This window comes from Porites lutea, chromosome 3 (genome assembly GCF_958299795.1).
Source record: "Porites lutea chromosome 3, jaPorLute2.1, whole genome shotgun sequence".
NCBI classification, from domain to species: Eukaryota; Metazoa; Cnidaria; class Anthozoa; order Scleractinia; family Poritidae; genus Porites; species Porites lutea.
Genome location: NC_133203.1, coordinates 32,712,474 through 32,733,380, shown reverse-complemented (window position 1 = coordinate 32,733,380; position 20,907 = coordinate 32,712,474). Strand labels below are relative to the sequence as shown.

Below are 20,907 nucleotides of genomic sequence, written 5' to 3'. Positions count from 1 at the left end.
CAGTTGCGCGATATAATTGCGCGACGTTGCGCCATGCGATTTCCTGTCAAAAAATCTCTACTTTCCCCTACCCCAAGAGTCCATGCGGACTACTTTCCACTACCCAGAAAGTCCGTAGGGACGGACGTACGCTGACGTCAGAACCAAAATTTCTGGGATGGATAGTTTACCAAATTATCTTAGTTATGGTGCTCCGCTCGCGCGCGCTTCGCGCACGCAAGAAGCTCCGCTAATGGTTAATCTATAATAGTTATTTTATCTTTTAAATGTTATTTTTAGTTGCCCAGGCACCCATTTATAACAGTTTTCGCAGACGGGTTAACCCTGGTTAAATATCATTGTTATAATAATAATAATGATCATCATCATCATTATCATCATCATCATCATCATAATTATTATTATTATTATTATTATTATTATTATTATTATTATTATTATATTTATCAACTGTCAAGGCAAAATATCGTTAAACGAGGTTTATTGACTATCAAGATCGCAATATATACAATTTTTTTCTATGCCGTTTAAGGCTAGTTTTCACTAGCGACGGAGTCGAAGTCGTAAGCGTAGTCGTAAGAGCGCTTGTGATTTAGTAAAAATCAAAAATCGGAGTCGGGAGAATCAAGACGTCTACATCTTCTTCCGACTTCCGCTTACGACTCCGTCGTTTGCGATCTCTTGGAAACCAGATAGTCAGAGTTGGAAGCAAAAGCAGAAGGATAAACCAATCGCAATGCTCTTTCCCACGTTTTATGATTTAGTTCTTTCGCTTTTGCTTGCGACTCTAACAACCTAGTTTTCACTTGGAAGCGACCGTAAAGTTGTACGCTTCTGATTTCGTTTCCGACTTCGACTCCGTCCTCGTGAAAACCTCCTGGAGGAGGATCATGATTTTAGATCATTATCTTGATATTGAGATCTCTCCTTACCCAAGCCAACCAGCCAGCCCAGGAAAGGTTGGCCCTACCTTTCCGAACAGCGATGTTGGTTCTTTGACGTCCCACAAGAACCAGCTGAGTAAAAGTGCTCTGGGACGGGACCTACGATTTTTCGTCATTATCCGAGAAGAATAGATGGTCTAACCGTTTGCATATGTCATTACAAAGGTTCTCAGTTATTTAAAGACCATGAGTGTTGGATCGGCCGGGATTTGAACCCGTGACCTCCTGCTCAGCAAACCGGCGCTCTTGCTACTAAGCTAACCAGGCGGCGGTAACGTGGGACTACGAACATGACAAAGGCTATGATGACCACGACAAGCGATGATCTTGACGGACATTATAACAACCACCACGATAATCATAAAGGGAACAAAAGGCTCGGATACGATGAACCCCTTGAAACGCGAAGAAAACTAGGTCGCCTATGTATAATGTACACAATTATTCACGGGCTCGTTGATTTTAATTTACATAATTATCATTCTTTGCAAATTTTTCTTCGTATTATTGGCCGACAGCCCACGGCGTGACCTGCAAATAACTGCCTACAAATAATGGTCTGCTCATGCGCAGTGTCATCCAACTTTGTTTCCCTGCCAATAATATTCTATATATGCGTAAATGAAACCACGCTTTTCTCCTTCTTGCAATCGCTGTTAGTTGTAGCTGGCAGATCGCTTCGCCTCCCGAACATATTCCTCAAACTCGGTGATCAAATGATAAAACAATTATTGAACTCGGTTATTGCAAAATATCGTGATTTGTTAGCGCCTGGTTCCCCACCAGTGCGATAGCAGGACTGTTTGATGGGGAACTAGCTCTTCAGTCGGCTATACAGAAGACTCAGAAACTCAGTCCACAAATTCTTTCTTTCAAGTTGTTGTACTGTATTTTCTTCTTTTTTGTAATTACACGCTTACTTTATCTCAGTGTAAAGCAACTCTCTCTCCCTGATCTTAGTTCGATCTAGCGCTGCGTTTTTATGGCCACACAGCCGAGTTCACAGTTTTAGGCGCGAACTGCCGATCAAATTCAGTTCATGAATTTCAAGGGAGCAGCTGCGCTAAGTTGGTACGTCATTACAAGAACAACCTGTTTGCGATATTTTCCATACTGGAACTCGACTGTTTTCCAAAAACACAACGCCACGGACTTAGGAAAAATTACAAGGATCAATTTGGTCGTAAAAACTTTCTTACAAGTTCGGTAGAAGTAACTTGAAATAAGGTTTACATTTTCCCTTGGTTTACAACATTTGCTTCAAGAAGTTAACAAATCAAATATGGAAAGAGGCGGTCTTTCCTCAGAGTGAGACAGCTGAACGGATCACTATACCAATAAGTATATTACAATCTTAACGAACAATTCACAAGATATATTTTTGATTGACGAACTAACACTCTCTAATCAAACATCCAGGACAGACTCAAAAACGGGTTTCTTTTCGAAAGAAGGTGTTGACGAGACGTTTTCCATAAAACATGATTTGCGAAAGTGTAAGCGGCTTTCTTTACACAAGGGGGAAAAGAAAAACGGTATAGGAAAAATAAAAAAGGACTGAATATTCTCTAGAATTTTTTTAGCCACAAAATTTAAGTTCTTAATCCGTAACCAGACGGATCGGGAACACAAAAAGTCTAGCAATAACTTCCTTCGTTAAGAATTATCCCCGAGAAATACACTTTTTATGAGTAATTGTAACAGGACTGAGTGGAGTCCAATTCGGTCTGTAATCATACGACGGATAAAAACAAAATTACAGGAGTCCGATTAGTTTTATATCACCACTATGATTACAGACCGAACTGGACGACACGAAGTTCTCCCGCTGTTACCAATTAATTATAACTTTAACAAAATTTCTCATATATAAGGCTCTTTTTTTAAATCAAAACACAAGAAATTCTAAGGCCTTTTTTTGCCAGCACTGAAAAAAGCCATTTAAGAGAGTACGTGATGGCGCTACTGTCCAATTACTTAGGCATGACCCGTACCGTCCTAAGGCTGAAATCAGAGCAGTTGATAGCCAATCGGATTTGAGAATTTTGCTATAATATGATTAACAATAAAATACTATAAGGATCTTTCCAATTAAAAATACTAGTTATTGACTTAACACCTTTTAAGCTAGTACAATTTCGAAAACGAACACACCTCGTCGAGAATATTTTGAATTAGGATTTCAACGTTTGAAATTGTCTTTTTGAGTACTATTACACTAATCACGATATTTTGCTCAACCTCGTCCTACAATTGTTAATTATTTGCAATTCTCCAAGAAAACAAGAACACGGAACAGCCATGCGTATAAATTCCAGACACCCTTTAGCTCTAAGAATGCCCTCAAATTCTCGTTTTTTCCGGCAAGGATCTTTAGGGAGTGGAATCAGCTCCCAGCAGGAGTAGTGTTGTCTCTATCGCTAGCTGTGTTCAAGGAGAAAGTCACTACATTTGGGAACTAAATACAAACTAGCCTGGTCAACATATATGTGTTTCTTTACTTTTTTTAACAGTTTGTGTGATGCCTCACCGGTCTTACCAACTTAATAAAGGTGAAGGTTTAACTTCGCTTACAAGGTTCCACTTCACCCAATTTTTGCTCAATGCCAGATGGGTAGGATGTAGGATCCATTGTCGGACGCTGAAATGCATTTTGTGACCTCAATCCCTTCCTTGTTGTGGGACAGGAACTCACATCCACCTTTTGACGTCTTTTTCGCGATAGCTTCTTCAGCGCGTCTTTGAATATCTGCATCCTGGAACTGTAGACGAATGGATTCACCATCGAATTCGCCAAATGCAAAGCATTCACAGTTATAATCATGGGTGGCGGAAAGCATCCATGGCATAAGTCTCTCGTTATGTACACAACAATAGCTGGTATCCAGAACACAAGGGATACAGCAATTGCAACAAAAATTGTTCTTGAAAGTCGTAGATTGCGCTCAGCAGATTGACGACTTAGAACATCGAGTTCGGGTGCAGGCGATCGCAGTCGATTGCGTATTTTCAGGTAACTGCCACAGATCACACACAAGGAAATCAAAAGGCAAGAGTGAACGGTGACACCAACATGTTCTCTCTTTACTTTTGGCGGAAAATAGAAGGCTACCAAATGAAGGCCGAGCGTAAAAAGTCCAATAATCCAGATGACAATTACACTGTAAATGTAAAATCGAGCTTTTGTGGTGCGATGACGGAACGGGCACAGCACTGCGAAAGCGCGTTCTAAAGAGACTAGCGCGAGGAAATATATGGATACACTTGAGGCGAAGAGTTGAAACGCTGACCCCAAATTTTTTTCCCACTGAACTTTTCCTTCATCACTTGCAATCCCTGTCATTCTTGGAAATTTTTCACTCCCAAGAAGAATGCCTTCTGCGATCCCGACAAGCATATCTGCGACTGCAAGGTTAATCAGAAGAACGCATGTTCGCTTGAGGTGGGTTCGCTGTGTCCAGAAGACAAATACAGTGAACGTGTTTCCAATAATGATAATGATTGCTTCTAGTACAAAGATAACCACGAACGTAACGGACACAGTGAGAAGCATGTGTTTGCTCTTTTAGTTTTCTGGAAGGCAGAGTAAAACTGAGTGTTATAATGTATTGATCTTATTTGTTTGACCGAAAGTTGCCGTTCGTGCCTGACATTGATACAGCGATAAACCAAATTATAAAAATTTTCAACCTCGGATAATTAATGCATTTCTAGCATTATGATTGGTTCACTCAATCTCGCTTACCTTGTGTTTGACCTAACATGGAAAACGCTCGGACAAAGTGGCGAAAAAAAGTAGATTTCGCGAGCATTCTATCGATGAAACAAAAACGAAATGAAAAGTGTCATACCGGCAGCCATAAAAAGCCACAAACTTTAGTTTGAAATTAGTTAATTGTACGGATCTCTATGGCAAATTTAAAGAAATAACAAGCTTTCTTCTTCCGTACGTCGAGCGGATTACAACAACAACAATCCACCACCAACAACAAAGTTTACCTTAAATTTTTTCAGATTGCTTGCAAGTCCTTGCGGGAGTAAGTTTTGAAAACTATTGGCAGATTTTTTTCGCGTTTTTAAAGAGCTTTTAAACCTCTTAACACTTTCGCAAGTCCATAACGGGCCTCTAGTGACAACGAGCGGCTTTCCATTATAACAACAACAACAACAACAACAACAACAAATGGATTAATGAAGCTGGGTCTTTGTGCAGCTCCGATTCAGTGGAGGAAGAAAACGAAAATGACGAGCAATCAGGTCGACCTATCCAGCGTCAAATTCCACAGTCACAGCGAGGGAAAGCGAAAACAGTACTTGTCGGGAATAATTTAAGCACAGCGTCCTTCCCTTTCAGATTTTCATTCAAGTATATGTTCGCAAACGGCGCACATATCATGTGATTTCCTCCTAAAATTCAGTTGTAATAACCAGACGTTTGGAGTTTAAACAAATTTAATAAAACAATTATTTCATTCGCGCTTGTTGGATATGAGATAGTTATCGCCAACTCAGCGCTACGCTCCTCGTTGGCTATTGGAACTGAGAAATATAGTACGTTATTTCGCACAGATGAAGTATACAATTTAATTACTAACTATTATTGCTTCATAGTAAATTCAGTTGGTCCAATAATTACATTTGGCCAGCTATTAGCTAGGCACAGTGTTCAATTCTTTGTCTAGCGAGAAAATCAATAACTGCATGTGAAGCAATTCCCAGAAGCAACAGCTCCTAGTGTCGGTAAACTGAAAAGGTTATACAAGCCTGCCGCTCTAAAATCTAAAAGCTTATTCAGTTTATACCGACCATAACTTCAGTTTTTACATTTCGCCACGTTGACTAACTTGATAATCTTACATTTTTGTTAGCTAAAATTGAAAATGAAGACAATTTGTGTGACTTCCTTACCTTGACACTTAACTTCTTTTTCCCTTTTTTTTCATGAGCAAGACTCTGTGACTGTGGTGATCGTGTTGTACAACGGTAATGTATTAGTTTTTGGCCTTACAATATTAGATACAAAATCAATCAATCAAATTTATTTAAAAAGAGGGCAAACACATAACAAAAAAAGCTGATAAACCAGTGGCCCTCCATATCGTTACACGCCTAGTATTTGTTTAGAAGCCATTTCACTATCAAACAACACGCTACTAATAATGATATAGCTGCTCACCGTTTGACAATCACACAAACATATACAATACAAGTTTAGGGAGATAGGGGTCGTTTTACTCCCCAACTGAGGGGCTTGGTGATATATTGATTTCAAAATATTTAGAGTGACCCTAAAAAACTACTGAGATGTCACTAAAACAATAAAAAGTTGAACTGAAAGAAATTTGTTATAATCCTTTTCATTATTGTACGTTTGCTTAGGGTTTATAAATCGTATATCACCACTTGTTTTTCTTTTCAGTTGTACATTTTGTGAACACCGTTCACGTCCTGAGGTATGCTCTTTACTCAAAGAAACGCGGTTCATAGTACGATTTGGTATTTTTATTTACTAGAAACACGTGTATCGCAGAAACTCGCGAAGCTCGGGAGGGAGGTCCATAAAATGTCAGGGATGGAAGGGGGGAGAGAATTGGAGTAAATTGTGTAACTTGAAAGGGCGGGTTTCAACACTGGCTCTACTATTGAAATGAGAGATGTACCTAATCTCCTTTTGGTTGAAGTGAATTTGAATCCAGTGCTCTGTTTCACAAAGGATTTTCTGAGATTTAAATGGGGTTGGTGTTGTTAAGTAAAGGTAGCTAATGATTCATATAGGTCCCGTGTTCACCCCATTTGTCCCTCCTACATGTGTAGTTATATTGAAAATAAGTGCTTAAGGAAAAATATGCTTAGTGTTTTTTACTATTTTATATGACGATAGGCATGACGGCTAAGTTTAGTTCTATCATTTGTATTTCAAAATTTACTTAATCAATGAAGCGAAAATGTAAAGTTCAAGGTGAGGCAGTTAATAAAAGTCTAATCTGTCAAAATAAAACAAACAATATTGCGAAACTGGTAAAATCTGCCAGAATTTAACTGAATGTAATATCACATTTTTTTTCCTTGAAAAATCTCGCTAAATAATGGGTCAAAATTAAATTCACAGCTAAGAGAATTACTAAATTTAATAATTATGTTTTCAAGGAAACTGCATTATTTTGGAACTTATTGCAAGTTGGAAATACGGATTTTCAAGATACTAGTGTTAGAGGACTTTGTGCAATCCTCAAAACCGTTCAACGTCCCCTAGCTGTCATCGAAAAAGAAGAGTGCTTTAAAAAAGGCTTGGTCTATTAAGCTGTCACACTGAGACGCTCCGAAGGTGAACGTGATTTCATCAAAAGGCGTTGTTCCAAAGGGCGTGATAGCAAATTTAAAGTTCTTTTTTTTTTTGGACAAGAGAGTCGTAGCCTGCTTAGGCGAAATTTGAGCCTGAAACTGCCGAACACATTAAGGCTTAACCGTATCACACAGTCACATTAATTAAGCCTTAATGTGTTGCTTGTGATGGACTGTGTGACTGCGAGATGCGGTAGGCAAGTCCAACCTACAAAAATGACCCTTGCTCGCTAACGAGTCCTCAGTAGCTCAGAGGTTAGAGCATCCGATCTAGAACACGGAGGGTCGTGGGTTCGAATCCCATCTGGGGCTCAGTTTTTTTTTCTGTGTCCTCTTATGGTTGATTCTTTACATCTCCCTTTATTCCCTTTATAATATCAATATCAGTGGCATAGGTTAGTTTTGTTTGTCCCAGGGGAAAGTCCTTAAATTTTCTCTAAATTCAACCCACTTAATGCGGATCCCAGTTAATGCAGACAACGGTCATTGTTTTTTGCCCAGTTAACAGATTCTCATAGACAGTAAACCTTCCCTAATGCGAACACTTTATTATCAACTGTCTGCTGTAACAGACCGTTGATTTTTGAGGAAAAAACGACGTCAATTTCAGACTGTTTTAGCGTCAAACCAACTATGAAGAAAACGGTTTTGTTTAATAAGCTATATTTAGACGAGCGATTTTGTAGGGCGTGCCTGGATTTAGTCCACGAAATGACAGCTTTGTTGAGGCTAGAGAGGTTTAATCCGACGATGCTTATGTCTTTCTCGTTTATTATTTTGTTGGAATAAAAGGTGTTTTTTTGATTTTTAATAACATGACCGCTTCACAAATTGTCCTATTTTCAGAAATTGTCTTATTACAAAACTGTAAGGATGGATAAGGCAGGAAGAAATAAACTTTCTCTTATTATTAATGATCGACAAACTGTTTCAACCTGGTATAAAGGTCAGCCTTGCCCTCTTATAACATCTTTGGATACAATGAATGAAAATTTCAATGACTTCTTTCTCGAAAAATCCAAGTCATTAGGAATGAACTCCGGGAAATGCAGTCAACCATTCAATGCAATCTCAGGGTCCGATTTTGGCTCACGAATTTAACTTGATGCCTGTATCCTGCTCTGCCGTTAAAAACACCATTCAGTCTCTTTCCACAAAAACATGTTCCATTGACCCACTTCCTACCTACGTACTAAAGAATTACGTCCTATCATAACTAGCATAGTCAATCAGTGGACTCTGTCAGCAGGGGAGTTTTCTTGAAGCTATCTTATGACTTGTACGTTCACGTCTGAAAAAGAATAACCTTAATCTTGAGAAATGTGACGATTTTAGGCTATTTAGTTCGCGCATTTTTAAATTCTTTTATAAAGAACCGGGCACAGGCCAGCTTATCTTAATTGTACTTTATGTTTTATTGATACGATCATTGTAAATACTTTCTCTTTTGATCCTTATTTGTTCTATTACTTTTTTATAGTATATTTGTATTGTAAATATTTGATACATATTTTTATTTAGCCACAATGTGGAAACCCTGTTATTAAACCGATTACTTACTTACCTCGACAAGGAGATTCTTAAGAACGACAGGCGGGTGGCTGATATTCCTTTCCTTAGCAAAGTGACTGAGAAGGTGGCAGCAACTGGTACAGATGCTACCTTGAAAACCGGCGGCAATGAATAATTATTGTCGATCAAGTGTTCACTCCTCGCGCACTGTGTCAAGGGTCTACACTGGACCGCTACTTTTCACCCTTTTTATTGGCCCTCCACAGGATGTAATTGCTCGCCTTAACCAGAAATCTTTCTCAATAATAATTGGAGACCAGATGTTCACGCTTCGCGCTCCATGTTATGACGTCCCACAATGGTCTATACTTGGACCGCTGCTTTTTACCATCTATATTGCCCTCCCCCCCCCCCCCCCCCTTTACAGGATGTAATTACTCGCGATATGCACATGACACTTAACTGTAAATAGCTATCGATCCTGCAAATCAGGTTCTCTCCCTGACTGCCCTCCAAAACTGTATAGAGGATGAAATGCAATGGAACACGCAAAATATGCAAGGAAAAAAATGTCACAAATGCTGAGAAGACAGAGCTTATATTGTTCACATCCCGATATACTAAGACGCCTGACATTGAGAAGCTCTCTTTTGACAGTACTGACGTTGAACTAACTGAAAGAGTTCGTAATCTTGGATTTATTCTAGACAACTAAACGAGACATGCAGAAATGTAATCAATATGCCATCAGGTCCACTGGGCACATTAGCAAACTTTGACCTTATTAACAAAAACCTCAAACTGTTACTCAATGCCCCTTTAATGCAGTGTATCACGTTTAGACTACAACACTATCTTAAATGGTCTTCCAAAACAGAAAGTTGAAAAACTTCAAAGAATTCAAAATACTGCAGCACGTCTTATTACTGGACTGCTAAAAAATACACAAACACGTCAAACCTGCTCTTCGTGATCTACACTAGCTGCCAGTTGAAACAATTATAATATTGCAAGTCATTCTTATTACTTCCAAGATTCTTCATGGACTTTTTCGTACCTGCTTGCGGTCCATTTTACAGGAATATCATCCACTACGAAGTCTTCGCTCATCATCCAAATCACTTTTTACTGTCCCCATTGTGAACTCTGTGAAATACGGTGAACGTGCGTTTTCCTTTTAAGCACTCGAACCCCATCAGTATGGAATACCCTTCCCAATTCTCTTAAAAATGAAGACTCTCACTTATCCGTTTAGTCTGTCCTAAAAGCATTCCTATTTCGGAAATTACATTTTCGAGTTATGATATGAGAAACATAACACTGGTTTTATTTTGTTTACATTTATTTCATATATCTATTTATTCTTGTTATCACAAATATAAGAGAGAAAAAAAATTAAATTAACTACAACCAGAAATTCATAAGGGGTTGAAACGTGTAACTCGCGTTCAATGCTCGTGAATATTCACTTTTACCATATTTGGAAACCTTAGCGACGGATATCCATTTTCAACAAAATGGCTGCTGCGCGATCACCATGCAGATGTTTTAAGACAAGAGTTCTGCATTTCAAAGTTAAAAATACACCGTTAAAAGACAAAAATGGAAAGAGAATGTTCAAAAGAATGCTCAGCTTTCTTTTTGTGGAGAAAGGGAAGCTTTTCATCAAGAAATCGTCCTTCGAGGAATTCAACCTCTTTCATCAACCTCTTTCCCACGTTTTATGATTTAGTTCTTTCGCTTTTGTTTGCGACTCTAACAACCTAGTTTTCACTTGGAAGCGACCGTAAAGTTGTACGCTTCTGATTTCGTTTCCGACTTCGACTCTGTCCTCTTGAAAACCTCCTGGAGGAGGATCATGATTTTAGATCATTATCCTGATATTGAGATCTCTCCTTACCCAAGCCAACCAGCCAGCCCAGGAAAGGTTGGCCCTACCTTTCGGAACAGCGATGTTGGTTCTTTGACGTCCCACAAGAACCAGCTGAGTAAAAGTGCTCTGGGACGGGACCTACGATTTTTCGTCCTTCTCCGAGAAGAATAGATGGTCTAACCGTTTGCATATGTCATTACAAAGGTTCTCAGTTATTTAAAGACCATGAGTGTTGGATCGGCCGGGATTTGAACCCGTGACCTCCTGCTCAGCAAACCGGCGCTCTTGCTACTAAGCTAACCATTCGGCGGTAACGTGGGACTACGAACATGACAAAGGCTATGATGACCACGACAAGCGATGATCTTGACGGACATTATAACAACCACCACGATAATCATAAAGGGAACAAAAGGCTCGGATACGATGAACCCCTTGAAACGCGAAGAAAACTAGGTCGCCTATGTATAATGTACACAATTATTCACGGGCTCGTTGATTTTAATTTACATAATTATCATTCTTTGCAAATTTTTCTTCGTATTATTGGCCGACAGCCCACGGCGTGACCTGCAAATAACTGCCTACAAATAATGGTCTGCTTATGCGCAATGTCATCCAACTTTGTTTCCCTGCCAATAATATTCTATATATGCGTTAATGAAACCACGCTTTTCTCCTTCTTGCAATCGCTGTTGATTGTAGCTGGCAGATCGCTTCGCCTCCCGAAGATATTCCTCAAACTCGGTGATCAAATGATAAAACAATTATTGAACTCGGTTATTGCAAAATATCGTGATTTGTTAGCGCCTGGTTCCCCACCAGTGCGATAGCAGGACTGTTTGATGGGGAACTAGCTCTTCAGTCGGCTATACAGAAGACTCAGAAACTCTCAGTGTCCTGTCCTCTAAAAATATATATCCCGGGAAGTACAGTCGACTCCCGATAACTCGAACCTTCAAGGGAAATCGAAAAAACTTCGAGTTATCGGGAGTTCGAGTTATCGAGAGTTTGAAGCAAATAACCGGAAGTAAGGAAATAAGCAAATGGATGGGAAGGAAAGGCAATTAAGCAACAAAGTATACAGGAATGGACACTGAATTTGAACTGGAGTGACAAAAAAGTAAAGACAAAGAATTGACTCGGTTGTTTTGAAATAAATTCAATGTTTCGGACTTCAGAACACGGTTTTTTTCCCGACTTGTCACTCGCTTATAACATGGTTCGAGTTATCGTGGGTAAAATTGTATAGAAATGAGCTGAAGGGAAACAAAAATTACTTCCAGTTAGCGGGAAGTTCGAGTTATCGAGGGTTCGAGTTACCAAGGGTAAAATTACAGTAAATGTAAGAAGGAAATCCAGGGAAAATCGACTTTGGTTCGAGTTAGCGCGAGGTTCGAGTTAGCGAGAGTTCGAGTTATCGGGAGTCAACTGTATCATTGTACTTTTTTTCACAACAATAGTTAGTTCGCTTATTTCCGTTGAAGGAGGTAAGATTGTAAAATTCCTAATAACTTGTTTTCGCCACTACGACATTAATTCCGCTAAAACTCGTAGTAGAATGAAATTTTCCCGCCAAAATGACGTTGGTTCATCACGTGCGCGCACTACGTAGTTTAGTCTGCTGCGCAGCTGTTTGCAGTGTCGTTCTCGTTGTCGTCCTCGCCTCAGAATCTAAAGCTCCCTATTAAAGGGAGCCCGGTGCTCTGAACCTCTGAAATTCAATATGCCCAGCATAGGATTTCTATAGGAAAATACCTACGATTTCTCAGTCACCGAAAAACAAAAGTAAGGTGCCGGGGGAGGAGTGGAGGGGTAGAGTCGGTGGTTAATTGCGGGTGGGTTTTGTTATCTTTAGTTCACGTTTGTTAACGTAATAATTAATATTTTTTGTTCATTAAGTATTCTTAGGGAGCGGGAACTGCAGATTGAAGTTCTTTTTGAAAGTGAAATGATGTGGCGTTTCTTCTCTTTTCTCTGTTGTGTTTTTGTTTGTCTGTTTTTTTCTAGCCTTTCTGTGAGGTTTTTCAAATAACGTCGCTGACAAAGATTTTACCACTGTCAAACTAAATTTAGTAGACCGTCCGTGGTACCAAATACATAAGACTTGATTATCTACAAACTCTCACTCTCAGTCGTAAGTGTCTCCAGATCTATTTAAGGATGGTTTTATGAAGTCTTCATATAGTTATTTCACTAGTCGTAATTGTTAAGATATTTTAATTCCTGAATTGCGTACAGAATCTCCTAAGAAAGGCACTTTTTTATATTGGAACCCCAGCTTTCAATAACTTGCTACCGCATCTAAAGGAAGTTGACTCTATAGTGATTTTTAAAACGCGGCTCAATGGTATTATTTTTTTGAGTTCTGATAAATCTTTTAGAGTTTTTAAAGTCTTAATTCAGGTAGTTATATAATTCTTAGTTTTAATCCTTTGACATGTTTTTACATTTCCTAATATATAGATTTAGCCAGGGCTATAAGCGAAGCTCCCATTAATAAATTCATAATTTAAATCAAACAATAAACTTGTAATACACAAATCAGTTAACTTAAGGGCACATTTGTGACTTTTTAGGAAAAGCTAAGGCTAAGTGATTTTAGAGTGAAAAAAAATCTTACATCGAATTGATAGCCGTATATATACACCCAAAAAATAGCAATCATCTTCGATCACATTTAAGAGCTATGATGGCTCTTGATCTCAGTAGATTAAGCCTGGAAAACGAATCCTTGGAAAACAAATCAGGCAGAATTTTTGGCGTTCGACAAGTTTACTAAACAAAATCTTGCCAACAACTCTGGGTGCGTGTAAACCAACATTTCACACTTTTTATACATCACATCTGAGGTGAAACAGTAATATGAGGCGCTGTTTTTATCATACAGACCTCAGACAAAATGCAGTATTTCACAATTTTTCAAGACAAATGCACTCATTCAATGTTCAGAAGCAGACGAAGCACGCGTGGGCTTTTAGCAAAAGCGTTCAAAAAATTTCCGAAATCACCTATACAGCCAGCCGGTTCTCACTTTTGGCAAGCGCCAAATTTTCAGTGAACATTAAAAGAGTTACGCTTCAACATGATAAAGAATTTATTGTGTTTATTTTTTTTATTTAATGGTTTTATAACGATGTGTAATCTTAAAAAACGTTTGATACGCTTGACATTTTGAGTACTCCTGCAAGCGATGTTTATGAACGACTGAAAACAAACGGCAAAGCGATTAAAATTGCAAGAGACTACTAACAATCAATAAAAGAAATGTAATTCGGTGAAACATTTACAGAGGCAACAATTTTCATTCACGAAGACAAGTATTAACGCGTCTCTAAAAATCCTGAGTCTTCAAGCTTAAGCTTAAAGCTTTTAGCCGGCTTCCTGGTGTTTACTGTTTTCAAAGATGAACTCGAGGCAAGAAAATCGCTCAAAGCTTTCTTTCTACAGCCAAAATTATAACTAAATACTCTTCGGAACGCTTTTTCTTTCTATTTGCGGAGAGAAAATATGGACTAAAGGCTTTTTAAAGCTCTGTAAGTTTATATCAAACCTCATCCTAGATCGGATCATTAGGGCCATTTATACGAGGAAAAATAAGACGCGTCTTACGTAAGACGCGTCTTAAATAAGACGCGAACTCTACCATTTGTACGAGCATTTCTTATCTAATAAGAAGCGTCTTAGCTAAGCCGCGTCTTATTTTAGACGAAATGTGCCGTTTATACGGAAAGTTCGCGTCTTATTTAAGACGCGTCCTATGTAAGAGGCGTCTTATTTTCCTCGTATAAATGGCCCTATTGTCTCAGATCTTAATACAAACGTGCATAAAGTAACCTCATAAACTGCGCTCGACTTTGTGAAATTAGATATAAAAAACAAACACATACACTGTATACAATAATTACTCAGGCTTACCATTCGAGATGCAGCTTCTGAAAGCTATCAAGTAAGGCCAGAATTGCTTGAGGGACTTTTCAACCGGCATCCAGCAAGGTGAAAAACGAAAACGATGTCATCCGAAATCGGATTTCCAACTTTGACAAGCCACGCATTTCTCAACCAAAAATTCAATAAACAAACCAGCCATGAATAACAGAAGACTGTTGATAGCAGCTGTATTCATTTTATGCATCCAGTGGAAAAAGACAGTGAAAAACATCACAAGTTGACAAAAAACTTTGTCAGCTTCTGCTGTCAAAGTAAACAAGTTTTAAGATGCTGTATAAATTTTCTGCATATGAACTCACCTGTCAAATTTTGACCAATCAGAGCATAAAAATTGGACGGTCGTAGAGCGTGATCAACGCGTGACTATGGTGAGAAAAGTGAAAAGCCTCTGTCTTCCCTGCTTGTATATTTAAATGACTGGCTGAATTTTCGCGTCCGAGATCAGTTTGAAATCAAAATGTCAATAGCGCGGGGCCATAGTGACATTAACACAACACTTTCTGTCATCATGTCATTATTTTGCTGCCGTTCTCTTTGCCTTTGTATTTCTCTTTCACGTTGCCTTTGTCTATTCATTCTAGCTCTGTCTCGTTCTGCTTGCCGGCGTTTTTCACTATAATTTTCTCTCCTTCTTCTCGCCCTGACTTTTTCTACTTGCCTTCTTCTAACGAGCTCTCTATGGCGATCGTCTTCGCTTGCTCTACGCGTGTTGACTCTTACTCTCTGCCGTTCACCTTCTCTTTGCTCTCTGCTTAAAACCTGTCGTCTACACGCTAAAATCTCTCTGCTGTTGTTTGTTGACATAATAGCTTTCGTAAGTTGTAATAAAAAGTTATAAAGGCTCTGTAGAAATATCTTTTTGCTAAGTTGCTTTGAAATGTCTTTTTTCAAAACCAGTTGCGCGATATAATTGCGCGACGTTGCGCCATGCGATTTCCTGTCAAAAAATCTCTACTTTCCCCTACCCCAAGAGTCCATGCGGACTACTTTCCACTACCCAGAAAGTCCGTAGGGACGGACGTACGCTGACGTCAGAACCAAAATTTCTGGGATGGATAGTTTACCAAATTATCTTAGTTATGGTGCTCCGCTCGCGCGCGCTTCGCGCACGCAAGAAGCTCCGCTAATGGTTAATCTATAATAGTTATTTTATCTTTTAAATGTTATTTTTAGTTACCCAGGCACCCATTTATAACAGTTTTCGCAGCCGGGTTAACCCTGGTTAAATATCATTGTTATAATAATAATAATGATCATCATCATCATTATCATCATCATCATCATCATAATTATTATTATTATTATTATTATTATTATTATTATTATATTTATCAACTGTCAAGGCAAAATATCGTTAAACGAGGTTTATTGACTATCAAGATCGCAATATATACAATTTTTTTCTATGCCGTTTAAGGCTAGTTTTCACTAGCGACGGAGTCGAAGTCGTAAGCGTAGTCGTAAGAGCGCCTGTGATTTAGTAAAAATCAAAAATCGGAGTCGGGAGAATCAAGACGTCTACATCTTTTTCCGACTTCCGCTTACGACTCCGTCGTTTGCGATCTCTTGGAAACCAGATAGTCAGAGTTGGAAGCAAAAGCAGCAGGATAAACCAATCGCAATGCTCTTTCCCACGTTTTATGATTTAGTTCTTTCGCTTTTGCTTGCGACTCTAACAACCTAGTTTTCACTTGGAAGCGACCGTAAAGTTGTACGCTTCTGATTTCGTTTCCGACTTCGACTCTGTCCTCTTGAAAACCTCCTGAAGGAGGATCATGATTTTAGATCATTATCCTGATATTGAGATCTCTCCTTACCCAAGCCAACCAGCCAGTCCAGGAAAGGTTGGCCCTACCTTTCGGAACAGCGATGTTGGTTCTTTGACGTCCCACAAGAACCAGCTGAGTAAAAGTGCTCTGGGACGGGACCTACGATTTTTCGTCCTTCTCCGAGAAGAATAGATGGTCTAACCGTTTGCATATGTCATTACAAAGGTTCTCAGTTATTTAAAGACCATGAGTGTTGGATCGGCCGGGATTTGAACCCGTGACCTCCTGCTCAGCAAACCGGCGCTCTTGCTACTAAGCTAACCAGGCGGCGGTAACGTGGGACTACGAACATGACAAAGGCTATGATGACCACGACAAGCGATGATCTTGACGGACATTATAACAACCACCACGATAATCATAAAGGGAACAAAAGGCTCGGATACGATGAACCCCTTGAAACGCGAAGAAAACTAGGTCGCCTATGTATAATGTACACAATTATTCACGGGCTCGTTGATTTTAATTTACATAATTATCATTCTTTGCAAATTTTTCTTCGTATTATTGGCCGACAGCCCACGGCGTGACCTGCAAATAACTGCCTACAAATAATGGTCTGCTCATGCGCAGTGTCATCCAACTTTGTTTCCCTGCCAATAATATTCTATATATGCGTAAATGAAACCACGCTTTTCTCCTTCTTGCAATCGCTGTTAGTTGTAGCTGGCAGATCGCTTCGCCTCCCGAACATATTCCTCAAACTCGGTGATCAAATGATAAAACAATTATTGAACTCGGTTATTGCAAAATATCGTGATTTGTTAGCGCCTGGTTCCCCACCAGTGCGATAGCAGGACTGTTTGATGGGGAACTAGCTCTTCAGTCGGCTATACAGAAGACTCAGAAACTCAGTCCACAAATTCTTTCTTTCAAGTTGTTGTACTGTATTTTCTTCTTTTTTGTAATTACACGCTTACTTTATCTCAGTGTAAAGCAACTCTCTCTCCTGATCTTAGTTCGATCTAGCGCTGCGTTTTTATGGCCACACAGCCGAGTTCACAGTTTTAGGCGCGAACTGCCGATCAAATTCAGTTCATGAATTTCAAGGGAGCAGCTGCGCTAAGTTGGTACGTCATTACAAGAACAACCTGTTTGCGATATTTTCCATACTGGAACTCGACTGTTTTCCAAAAACACAACGCCACGGACTTAGGAAAAATTACAAGGATCAATTTGGTCGTAAAAACTTTCTTACAAGTTCAGTAGAAGTAACTTGAAATAAGGTTTACATTTTCCCTTGGTTTACAACATTTGCTTCAAGAAGTTAACAAATTAAATATGGAAAGAGGCGGTCTTTCCTCAGAGTAAGACAGCTGAACGGATCACTATACCAATAAGTATATTACAATCCTAACGAACAATTCACAAGATATATTTTTGATTGACGAACTAACACTCTCTAATCAAACATCCAGGACAGACTCAAAAACGGGTTTCTTTTCGAAAGAAGGTGTTGACGAGACGTTTTCCATAAAACATGATTTGCGAAAGTGTAAGCGGCTTTCTTTACACAAGGGGGAAAAGAAAAACGGTATAGGAAAAATAAAAAAGGACTGAATATTCTCTAGAATTTTTTTAGCCACAAAATTTAAGTTCTTAATCCGTAACCAGACGGATCGGGAACACAAAAAGTCTAGCAATAACTTCCTTCGTTAAGAATTATCCCCGAGAAATACACTTTTTATGAGTAATTGTAACAGGACTGAGTGGAGTCCAATTCGGTCTGTAATCATACGACGGATAAAAACAAAATTACGGGAGTCCGATTAGTTTTATATCACCACTATGATTACAGACCGAACTGGACGACACGAAGTTCTCCCGCTGTTACCAATTAATTATAACTTTAACAAAATTTCTCATATATAAGGCTCTTTTTTTAAATCAAAACACAAGAAATTCTAAGGCCTTTTTTTGCCAGCACTGAAAAAAGCCATTTAAGAGAGTACGTGATGGCGCTACTGTCCAATTACTTAGGCATGACCCGTACCGTCCTAAGGCTGAAATCAGAGCAGTTGATAGCCAATCGGATTTGAGAATTTTGCTATAATATGATTAACAATAAAATACTATAAGGATCTTTCCAATTAAAAATACTAGTTATTGACTTAACACCTTTTAAGCTAGTACAATTTCGAAAACGAACACACCTCGTCGAGAATATTTTGAATTAGGATTTCAACGTTTGAAATTGTCTTTTTGAGTACTATTACACTAATCACGATATTTTGCTCAACCTCGTCCTACAATTGTTAATTATTTGCAATTCTCCAAGAAAACAAGAACACGGAACAGCCATGCGTATAAATTCCAGACACCCTTTAGCTCTAAGAATGCCCTCAAATTCTCGTTTTTTCCGGCAAGGATCTTTAGGGAGTGGAATCAGCTCCCAGCAGGAGTAGTGTTGTCTCTATCGCTAGCTGTGTTCAAGGAGAAAGTCACTACATTTGGGAACTAAATACAAACTAGCCTGGTCAACATATATGTGTTTCTTTACTTTTTTTAACAGTTTGTGTGATGCCTCACCGGTCTTACCAACTTAATAAAGGTGAAGGTTTAACTTCGCTTACAAGGTTCCACTTCACCCAATTTTTGCTCAATGCCAGATGGGTAGGATGTAGGATCCATTGTCGGACGCTGAAATGCATTTTGTGACCTCAATCCCTTCCTTGTTGTGGGACAGGAACTCACATCCACCTTTTGACGTCTTTTTCGCGATAGCTTCTTCAGCGCGTCTTTGAATATCTGCATCCTGGAACTGTAGACGAATGGATTCACCATCGAATTCGCCAAATGCAAAGCATTCACAGTTATAATCATGGGTGGCGGAAAGCATCCATGGCATAAGTCTCTCGTTATGTACGCAACAATAGCTGGTATCCAGAACACAAGGGATACAGCAATTGCAACAAAAATTGTTCTTGAAAGTCGTAGATTGCGCTCAGCAGATTGACGACTTAGAACATCGAGTTCGGGTGCAGGCGATCGCAGTCGATTGCGTATTTTCAGGTAACTGCCACAGATCACACACAAGGAAATCAAAAGGCAAGAGTGAACGGTGACACCAACATGTTCTCTCTTTACTTTTGGCGGAAAATAGAAGGCTACCAAATGAAGGCCGAGCGTAAAAAGTCCAATAATCCAGATGACAATTACACTGTAAATGTAAAATCGAGCTTTTGTGGTGCGATGACGGAACGGGCACAGCACTGCGAAAGCGCGTTCTAAAGAGACTAGCGCGAGGAAATATATGGATACACTTGAGGCGAAGAGTTGAAACGCTGACCCCAAATTTTTTTCCCACTGAACTTTTCCTTCATCACTTGCAATCCCTGTCATTCTTGGAAATTTTTCACTCCCAAGAAGAATGCCTTCTGCGATCCCGACAAGCATATCTGCGACTGCAAGGTTAATCAGAAGAACGCATGTTCGCTTGAGGTGGGTTCGCTGTGTCCAGAAGACAAATACAGTGAACGTGTTTCCAATAATGATAATGATTGCTTCTAGTACAAAGATAACCACGAACGTAACGGACACAGTGAGAAGCATGTGTTTGCTCTTTTAGTTTTCTGGAAGGCAGAGTAAAACTGAGTGTTATAATGTATTGATCTTATTTGTTTGACCGAAAGTTGCCGTTCGTGCCTGACATTGATACAGCGATAAACCAAATTATAAAAATTTTCAACCTCGGATAATTAATGCATTTCTAGCATTATGATTGGTTCACTCAATCTGGCTTACCTTGTGTTTGACCTAACATGGAAAACGCTCGGACAAAGTGGCGAAAAAAAGTAGATTTCGCGAGCATTCTATCGATGAAACAAAAACGAAATGAAAAGTGTCATACCGGCAGCGACAAAAAGCCACAAACTTTAGTTTGAAATTAGTTAATTGTACGGATCTCTATGGCAAATTTAAAGAAATAACAAGCTTTCTTCTTCCGTACGTCGAGCGGATTACAACAACAACAATCCACCACCAACAACAAAGTTTACCTTAAATTTTTTCAGATTGCTTGCAAGTCCTTGCGGGAGTAAGTTTTGAAAACTATTGGCAGATTTTTTTCGCGTTTTTAAAGAGCTTTTAAACCTCTTAACACTTTCGCAAGTCCATAACGGGCCTCTAGTGACAACGAGCGGCTTTCCATTATAACAACAACAACAACAACAACAACAAATGGATTAATGAAGCTGGGTCTTTGTGCAGCTCCGATTCAGTGGAGGAAGAAAGCGAAAATGACGAGCAATCAGGTCGACCTATCCAGCGTCAAATTCCACAGTCACAGCGAGGGAAAGCGAAAACAGTACTTGTCGGGAATAATTTAAGCACAGCGTCCTTCCCTTTCAGATTTTCATTCAACTATATGTTCGCAAACGGCGCACATATCATGTGATTTCCTCCTAAAATTCAGTTGTAATAACCAGACGTTTGGAGTTTTAACAAATTTAATAAA

At 39.2% G+C, this 20,907-nt stretch overlaps 2 protein-coding genes and 1 non-coding gene across 3 annotated transcripts; 1 reads left to right on the top strand and 2 right to left on the bottom strand.

The window, feature by feature from the left end:
• Positions 1 to 3,504: 3,504 nt before the first annotated feature.
• Positions 3,505 to 4,497, bottom strand: LOC140932179 (sphingosine 1-phosphate receptor 1-like). Its single transcript, XM_073381822.1, has one exon. It carries the CDS (start codon positions 4,495 to 4,497, stop codon positions 3,505 to 3,507), a length of 993 nt encoding a protein of 330 aa, XP_073237923.1.
• Positions 4,498 to 7,524: 3,027 nt separating this feature from the next.
• Positions 7,525 to 7,598, top strand: Trnas-aga (transfer RNA serine (anticodon AGA)). The gene has a single exon. It is a non-coding gene; the product is annotated as a tRNA-Ser (tRNA).
• An 11,412-nt stretch (positions 7,599 to 19,010) lies between these two features.
• LOC140932178 (sphingosine 1-phosphate receptor 1-like) lies at positions 19,011 to 20,003 on the bottom strand. Its single transcript, XM_073381821.1, has one exon. The coding sequence runs from the start codon at positions 20,001 to 20,003 to the stop codon at positions 19,011 to 19,013; it is 993 nt and encodes a 330-aa protein (XP_073237922.1).
• Between the last annotated feature and the right edge of the window lie 904 nt (positions 20,004 to 20,907).

Bases quoted from the DNA above. Each gene is read 5' to 3' on its own strand.
- LOC140932179 (XM_073381822.1), bottom strand. From the start codon at position 4,497: ATGCTTCTCACTGTGTCCGTTACGTTCGTGGTTATCTTTGTACTAGAA.
- LOC140932178 (XM_073381821.1), bottom strand. From the start codon at position 20,003: ATGCTTCTCACTGTGTCCGTTACGTTCGTGGTTATCTTTGTACTAGAA.